This window comes from Trichechus manatus, unplaced genomic scaffold, assembly GCF_000243295.1.
Source record: "Trichechus manatus latirostris isolate Lorelei unplaced genomic scaffold, TriManLat1.0 scaffold00049, whole genome shotgun sequence".
Classification (NCBI taxonomy): domain Eukaryota; kingdom Metazoa; phylum Chordata; class Mammalia; order Sirenia; family Trichechidae; genus Trichechus; species Trichechus manatus.
This window is the reverse complement of record NW_004443985.1, coordinates 8,677,540-8,686,702: the sequence shown is the minus strand read 5'-3', so window position 1 is coordinate 8,686,702 and position 9,163 is coordinate 8,677,540. Positions and strand designations below refer to the sequence as shown.

Sequence of the window (9,163 nt, the reverse complement as noted above, 5' to 3'; positions counted from 1 at the left end):
AAAAAAAAACAAGGAGAAAAGAAAAGAGCTATTCCCCAATCATGAATTTGATGAGTTCTGCCAGTTTCATGCAATTCTCAGCCTTGCTCACAGGTCTGGGAAGAATTTTCTCAGCTCAAGTGAGAACACCCAGGATATGGAGAATGGTTTTGGTGGAGCCAAGCTCGGAAAATTGATGGCTCTCCTACAAGTCAGATGCTTCTATTTTCCAGCCAGTTTTAAACACCTACCTTCTCCTTTTCCTGCTACATTAACTAGGAGACTGTCATCCCAAAGAAATGTGTAACGTGTGTGTATAAGGAAGTGTGAGTGTCCTCCGGCATGAGAGAGAAATGTCTTTCATGATCAGATTGTTTAGTATTTTCAAACCATTTAATGGCACTTCCAAAGGAACTCCATGAAGAAAAACGAGCTAAAAAAATAAATCCTCACCAAAAAAAGGTGCACCCTTCTTTAATAAAAAATCTATTTTCCCTTTTTTCTTTCTTCTCTTGACAATTTTTAAATGGTATACAGTTGTCATTGGCAATATCAGTTATCATTCAGGATAGAAATGAAAATAGGGCTGAGAGTTAACTGGTTTCTCAGCTGGGATATTCCAGCAAAAACTCCTGCCTCCTCCTGGCAGAACACGTTGGGAGACAAAATTAGTCTCCTTTTTTTTTTTTTCCTTGCATTACAGTGTCTGGTCCATATCACTGTCTCAATATTGAATGAATCTCTTATTCCTCTTCTTCCTGCTACTCCTTCTCCTAAGAAAAAACGGAATCTACTCTCTGAACCTCCTCTAGAATGAAGATGGAAGGAAAAGAATTACAAGGGTATCTCCAAAGACCACACATTTAAAACCTAGACAGTTAACCAGGTGCCATCAAGTCCATTCTGAGTCACGGTGGCTCCATGCCTGGCAGAATAGAACTATGCTCCACAAGGATTTCAATTGCTGATTTTTTGCAACTAGATGGCTAGGCTTTTTTTTTCTGAGGCGCCTCTGGGTGGACTCGAACCCCCAATCTTTGGTTAGCAGCTGAGTCTCTCTGTTAACAGGCTGCACCACCCAGGGACTTCTATGTTAAATTTAGGTAGATCAGAACTGCATGTCAATAGCCCTAGTTGGAGAAGGAGGCATAAAATGTCAACTGATAGAATTAGAAGGAAAATGTTTGCAAGTGTGTTTACATAAGGGTGGGGTGTCTTGCCTTTGAAACTGACAAATCTAAACAGCCCTGTGATGTCAAAAGTTAAAACACACACACGCCGACACAGTCATACTCTACTAGAGAGAATATAAAGCATTTTCTGAAGAAAAATTAGGGAACAAGTATAAAAAAGCATGATGAAAGCTGAACCTAGTTCTTCCATTTCTGGGGATTTTTAGTGTTTATCAGAACTTTGTCAAATAGAAAACACGCGTTAAAAACAAAATATGATGCACTTTTTATAGATTAGGTAGGTGTGCATTTGTACACAGTTATAAGTATATCTGCATTGGAAAATACATAGAAGGGCATCTTCAGATATTAGGCTTCTATATCTGTTTTCTTCATTCTTTGGCTTCTCCGAATTTTCTGATTTGTCTATGATAAACATGAATTACTTCTGAAATAAAAATACAAAAGTGGATATGATTTAAAAAAAAAAACAAAAACACAAAAAACCCTTTGTGTCAACACAGCCTTTCTGGAAAAAAAAAAAAAAAAAAAGAGAGAGAGAGAGAGAGATGTCGTTTGAATTCTCTGTAGCTTCTAGGTTAAAAGGGAAGGCCTTGTGAGTTAATGTCTGATGATAATCGTAGGTGGTAATAGAGAGGAATAATCTTCAGTCAAAAAGTCATTTGATTTTCATGTTTCATACCTCATATCTGTCAGGTTTTTAAATTAAAACGTCCCTCCGATAAACAGGAAAACTCAAAAAACCAATGATGAGATTTTTCCTCATCTATGCAACTGACTCCTAGAATATATTGCCTTTTATTTGAGATCAAATCCTCAAAACTGTGTTTGATCCAAGAACAGACATGTAGATCTGGCATTTACAACTAAAGTCAACCTATTTATAATCACAGAGTTTTTTCAAATCCCTGATTTTTCTTTTTATCCCTGTGATGCAAAGAGGGTTAGTGATGGTTGGACTCGGAGAGTAGCATCTCGGCTTTGTCTCTGAAGCATTCCCCTTTACTCACACAGGAAATTAAATTTGCAAACGCCACCAGCCAGTTCGTCAGAAAAACAGCATTGTGGTTGTCAGGGCTTTGAGGGTATAAATGAGGGCATTAGTTTTTCCCTGAACAGAAACATATTCACTAAGTAATTTGCTTTCTTTTAAGTAGCATTATCCCCTTGTATCAAGTGGAGAAGTAAGTCCAAATTAAAATCACTATTCAGCAATGACTGCTGCAGGTATTTGGCAATAAAGCTCATCGACTATAATTTCAATCATTCTATCTCAGACTTCTCAAAAGGAACAGCTCGGGAGTAAGAGAGGAATCAGAAACTCCGAGTTACTGCTAACACAAAGACAGGTATTGCTGAGGATTTTTAATTGATTTAATCATCATTAAATTTTTCAACGAATTTTAATCTTTTTCCTTTTTTTCAGTGAATACTTGCTAGGCATGGGGGGATACAATGGTGAATATACTGATGTGATCCCTCTCCTCACAGAGCTTACATTACAGTAGAAGACAGACATTAAATGAGAAATCATAATTACACATTGTGATGACCACTTTGTAGGAAAACAGTGTACGGGAAAGAATAATGGGGAGGTGCCAATTTCTACTGGGATATCTCGGATGTCTGTTAGGAAGTCACATTTAAGTTGTGACACAAAAAGATGAGAGGCATTGGCTCTCGTTCTCCTAACGCTCTTCTCTCGATTTCGTTGGCATCACTCTTTCCTGGCCTTCCCACTACCTCCCTGGCCATTGTGGCTCGCCTTCACTGGGGGCTCCTCCTCCTCCATCCAATCTTTAAACAATGAAGTTCTTCTAGGCTAAGTTCTAGATGCTCTTCTCTTCTTACTCCAAACTTCCAACCAGGGCAATCCATTGTACTCCTCTGACCGCAGCTATCATCTGCATGTCACCCATTCCCTAATATACTTTTCCAGCCCTGAGCTCTTTTCCTAGCTCCAGAACCATGTATCAACTGCCTGTGTGACATCCTCACGGGAATATCTCATAGAAATCTCCAACTGAGCATGTCTGACACTAAAATCAAGATATTTCACTCTGAAGATCCTCCTCCAGAGATCTCTATCTCCCTAAGCAGGACTATTCACTCAGGTGCTGTATCAGAAATCAGGGAGTTAACTGTGACACAGCTTCTTCCTCATCTCCCATGTATAATCGGTAATTGTCTTGTCTATTAGATACTTAAATCATATCTTGAATTTCACCACTTTTGCCCATCTCCCCTGCCATCAATTCTTGCTTGGATTCTGCAGGCTTTCCTTTATTATTCATCCCCATTCTTGCCCCACTCCAATTCAGTCTTAAATGAAAATACTTTCAGATTACCTCCAGCCTTTAAAATTCTTCCATTTTTCTGAGGATCAAGTGTCAAATCATTAGATAGTCTCTAAGACCCTACATGATCTACTCACTGTCTAATCATTTAGTCTCATCTCATGCCAGTCTTTGCATTATTCTCTGTTCTTCAGCCACACGGACATTTTTTCAGTTTCCAAAATTAAAAAAGAACCCTCCTTTCTTGGATGCTTTGCACATGCTGTTCCTTCTACCTGGAACATCTCAGGTCTGCCTGCTATGTGTTCTCAGAGCACTATACCGTTCTCTGTATCAAGTAGGGGTACATATGGCTGCAAGTAACAGACGACCCAATATAAATGGCTTCAGAATTAGGACATTTAATTAGCTCATTGCACAAAAAGTCAGGAAGGAGGCATTTCCAGGACTAGTGCAACATTTCAAAATCACTATCCTAGGCCAAGACTTTTCCCTTTCTGTTCTGCCATTCTATGCATGTTCACTTTTTAAATTTAGGGTCATCACCTTATGGTAACCAGATGGCTATCAGAGCTCCATGAATCATGTCTTGATATAAGTGCATTCAAAGTAGGAAAAAGGGGAAGGGCCAGCACCGGAATGCTCTCCTCTATCAGAAAGCAAAAGCTTTCTCATCAGCCTCCATCACATTTTCCCTACATCGCACTGGCCGGAGCTGTGTCAAATGGTGAGTAAATATTGGGAGAAAAGCAGAAGAGAAGGAGGTTGGATTAGCTGTTGACTTTACAATCAATAGTATCAGACACATTATTTGGAGCACTTATCAAAATAGTAATTAAAGAATTAAATCCATAAATTTTGTTCACTGACCCCTGTGGGAGATTATAAGCTCCTTAACTACAGAGAATATGTCTGCCTTTTTCACTATTATAAGCCCACAGTTAACACCGTGTTGATCTACATAGGAGATCAGTCAGTGTTGGTTCTTAAACTGATTGTCATATCTCATGGTTCAGCTGCCCATCCAGTTAAATTGAAAACATTCGTTTGATTAAAAAGAAAAAAAAAAAAAGTGATTTTTAAAAAAGTGCTCAGTTATTTGTACAATGAATGCAATCCTTCTAACCCCTCAGTTCCAGCCACATGAGTAGATATGGGTATTATTGTTATCACTGGGATCCATTAACGAATTCTTTTCTAAAGAATACAATTTTAACCCATTACAGATTTATGTGATCCATAAAATTTTAAGTTGCCTCAAGTACACAAATGTAAGTCAATTCTTGGCTAAATCACTCAAATATCATTCAACAAGAAAAAAATGTGTAAAAGCTAGGAAGTCATTGAAAAGGGTAGTCATAAAATTTTGGGTCTAAATTTTCCACTCCTGACAGCATTGCAGCAACAGATAAGTATGTCATTCTGATTGGCTGATGAAGGAGAAAGCAAATATAAAATGCCTGGCAAATAAAGATGCTTGACATATTTTTGTTCTTGTATCTATGCCAAAGGAAAATCTGGGTTTACTCCTAGCTTTGCCATAACTTAAATATGTAACAATGGGCAAATTGATTATGTTCCTTGGTTCACAAATGACATACCAAATCAAATCCGCTGCCGTCGAGTCCATTCCGACTCATAGCGACCCTACAGGACAGAGTCGAACTGCTCCATAGGGTTTCCAAAGAGTGGATGGTGGATTTGAACTGCTGACCTTTTGGTTAGCAGCCATAACTCTTAACCACTGTGCCACCAGGGCTCCCACAAATGCTATAGTTATTGTAAACTACCTTTCAGTTATAACTCCACAATTTAAAAACTCCAGGCAGAGAGAGGCTAGGATAGCATTCTCTTCCATGGAAGAAGGATGGTACTGGAGACAAAAGATTCTAAAAAGATCCTAACAAAATTAAAACTCTTCTTGTTAAGTTGTTTAAACATGCATTGTAACTAATTGAAGTTAAGATACCACCAAAAGTAATATTCGGCGTTTTTCATGTACCATGAAGAAATAAGCTAAGTGGCATCGAACAGATTCAACGAGAGCCAACCTAATAAAACATTAAGGAGCAGGTTCATATTCCTGAGAGTGTCTGTTTCTCCAGATGCAAAAGATTCCTAATTTCTGGTGGATGTTCTGTTTGGTTGTGTCAAAACACACGGGGCACTGACATACAGATATCACACAAATTACAAAACAAATGAGTCGTAAATATTCACACATGCACAAAACAAAGCAAAACAAAATATGGAGAACGTAATTAATGTCACTGAATGACACACATAAAAATGATTTAAATGGCAAATGTTTTACTATATATATAAATACCCTACCACAATTAAATTTTTTAAAGTTTAAAAAACAAAAAACAATAATAGTCTAAAAAAAGCATTGTTATCAGAACCCAAAAGAAAATATATTCACACATGTAAGGCTAGATTTTACGTTTTAAATACAGTTTTCATTTGAAATAAAATTCCTTAAAAAACAGAAAGTGACTTTAGCATTGGCAAAGGGAGTCCCCTAAGAAAAAAATGTAAACAGATGGCTAAGAAAGAGCACCCACATGCTGAACACAGATCTTGAGGAGGCATTTCTAAGAATGAAGTGGCACTTCCCAGCCTGGGCCACTTCCCACAAGGATCCTTATTTAACCCTCGGAAAACACGGGCTTTATACCTCTGGCCAGCCTCAACAACTCTTTCCCTGCTTGCCTGGCAGTGACCAAGACTTGTTTCCAACTCTTCTCATTGTTCCAAAAGAAGCTGAGTACCAACCTCTTGAGATAGGTCATCCCCTAATAAATCAGCATTCGGCGATCAGTCCTGAACTAACATCTTCCCTTAGAGTGGGCCGTTAAGACCTAGCTAAGTATATTAAGCATTCAATTTAATGTATGACACACATCTGTTTCACTTTCTTAGGGAGCAGAAGTTTCAAGACAACTTGAATTCCAAACTTAATCAAGGAGAAAAAAAATCTTGGCAACATTTACAACTGAGTTTTAAAATATAATCCAAATGAGGACGAGAGAGACCATTTTGCTGTAACTAATGAGATTATATAATACCTAAATCAAATCCACAAAATCACCTGAGCAGAAGTGCTAGGTCTTTTCTTTTGGCCTATTGATCTTTCCTTTCAATGCCATCAACATTTCCCAAAGACTTCTGTCTACATCTGGCCCAAGTCACCAACTCAGAAGCAAAATAGAGCCCTCTGCAAACATGGCGATTTAACATGCTCGATGCCCAAAGAACACAGAATAAAAACTCACAGAGTTGTCTTTCACAAGCAGAGCGCAGCACTGGATTCCAGCCATCAGCATCTTGTGTGGGTTCCAGGCCACAGAGTCAGCCCTGTTGTGTTCAACAAAGAGAAGGACAGGGTAGGGAGGGGAGGCAGTTAGTATCTATTGGTAGAAAGAATACTATCATTAGCAGCATCCATACTCAGTACTCATACCCAAGTTAATGTTCTATAAAATTCCTTTCTTTTTTTTTGGCTGGGAGGGGGGAGTTTTGGAGTTTTTTTTTTTAAAAAAATTATTTTGTTTTTGTCTGTTTTCAATGAAACTCGGATGGGCAAAGTCCAAAGAGAGTCCCTTGCCTAACTAAATGGCAGCTGCGAACCGGAAACTACATTTACCTGTGGATGCCATGCAGAAGCTTGCGGTGCTTCCTGGACATCAAAGCTGAGCCACCCCAAGAAGCCTGTTGAGATATTCGTATAACCAAAACAACATTATTTCAATGTTACTTCTTTATCATCTCGTTGTCATAGAAAACCCTGAGTGACAACCTCAAAAAAAACAAAAACCAAGCCCGTTGACATGGAGTAGATTCTGACTCATAGCAACCCTAGAGGACAAAGTAGAACTTCCCCATAGGGTTTCTAAGGCTGTATGTCTTTATGGAAGCAGACCGCCACATCTTTCTCCCATGGAGTGCCTGGTGAGTTCAAACCACTGACCGTTTGATTAGCATCCAAGCACTTAACCACTTCACCACCGGGGCTCTTCATCTATCTTATTTAATACTCTATTTTATGTCATGTTAACCAATTTATATTCCAGGAAATTTTGATCTCTGGCTCTACTCAGGGAACCAGACGTCATCACAATAGATGGGCCACCATGGACCCTTAGGGCATCATAAAGAAATCGATACATTAACCAGTTGAGCTGCACGCGAATAAAAAGAGGTTAAAAAGACAGTTTATGCCCTTTTGAAGCTTAGAATCTAAAATAGACAACATCTTCACAATGCTGGCATTCTACCATACAAACTGTACAAGTGCTGATGATGAAACATGGGCTAAGGGCTAGCATTTCATATAAAAAAAATGATGCACACTCTTGGCCAGGTGGGTAGAAGGGAATACAGGAATTCATATTCAACTAAGATGGACTAGGTGGAAATAGATTCTGCTAATGAAAAACTAAGAAGCCCTGAGGTGATGCAGTATTGAAATACCGCAGTCTGTCAAAGATTTCCTTTTACTTGGATCCACAATCAACGCTCATGGAAGCAGCAGTCAAGAAATCAGACGATGTATTGGGTTTGGCAAATCTGCTGCAAAAGACACTTGAAAGTGTTGAAAAGCAAGGATGTCATTTTGAGGACTAAGGGGTGCCTGACCCAAGCCATGGTATTTTCAACTGTCTCATATGCATGCAAAAACTGTACAGTGAATAAGGAAGACCAAATAAGAATTGATGCCTTTGAATTATGGTGTTGGGTAAGAATATTGAATATACCATGGACTGCCAGAAGAACAAACGAATCTGTCTTGGAAGAAGTACAGCCAGAGTGCTCCTTAGAAGGATGGTGAGACTTCGTCTCACGTACTTTGGACATGTTATCAAGGGGGACCATCATGCTCAGTAAAGTGGAGGGTCAGTGAAAAAGTGAAGACTTTCAATGAGATGGATTGACACAGTGGCTGCAACAATGGGCTCAAGCACAGCAAATACTGTGAGGATTGTGCAGGGCCGGGCAGTGTTTTGTTCTGTTGTAGATAGGGTCGCTATGAGTCAGAACCGACTCAATGACACCTAACAACGACAACAGGGGATACAAATCGTTAAGCACTTAACTACTAGCCAAAGGTTGGCGATTCGAACCCCTCCAGAGACACCTCAGAAGATAGGCCTGGTGATCTGCTTCTGAAATATCACAGCCTTGAAACCCTTATGGAGCAGTTCTACTCTGTACAGAATTGATCGATGGCCACTAACAACAACAACAATGAAAAATCAGATCTTTTCAGCCAAATGGCTTTCAGAAATATTTGCAAAGTAAAAGTGGAAAAGTAGAAGGGAGGAAGCTTGGAACGTAAGGAAGTTATTCATGCAAAAGGTAAAATTTTATGAGCAAAGGAGAGGAGAGCTAAAAAGAAGGTGAAAGGATATTGCATAGTCAATAGGTCTGGAGAGAGGGGAAGGAAAAATCAATGTAGGGAATATGAATATGAAAGTCAGTGTAGTCCTTTTCATTTGTACGGCAATGAAGAGTGACTGCAGGGAGCGGAATACAAGGGGACTAGCTTGAGCTATGTTGAATGTTTCTCAAGGTTATTTAAACCGCACAACATCCCATAGAGAATAAGGTTATTACCACCCTCATTTTACAAATAAAACTAAGGTTCAGGGACAGTAGATAAATTGCCCAAGGTCTCACAGGTAATAAAAA

The 9,163-nt window shown here is 39.0% G+C and overlaps 1 protein-coding gene across 1 annotated transcript in view; it reads right to left on the bottom strand.

Moving 5' to 3' along the window:
* The window catches only part of GADL1 (glutamate decarboxylase like 1), a 166,409-nt gene that overhangs the window by 125,292 nt on the left and 31,954 nt on the right, over positions 1 to 9,163 (bottom strand). Inside the window, exons 9-10 of the mRNA XM_004377357.2 lie at positions 7,119 to 7,183; positions 6,748 to 6,829 (exon numbers count right to left, since the gene is read on the bottom strand). Coding sequence (XP_004377414.1) covers positions 6,748 to 6,829; positions 7,119 to 7,183 — 147 coding nt within the window. The remainder of the gene's footprint in view (positions 1 to 6,747; positions 6,830 to 7,118; positions 7,184 to 9,163) is intronic.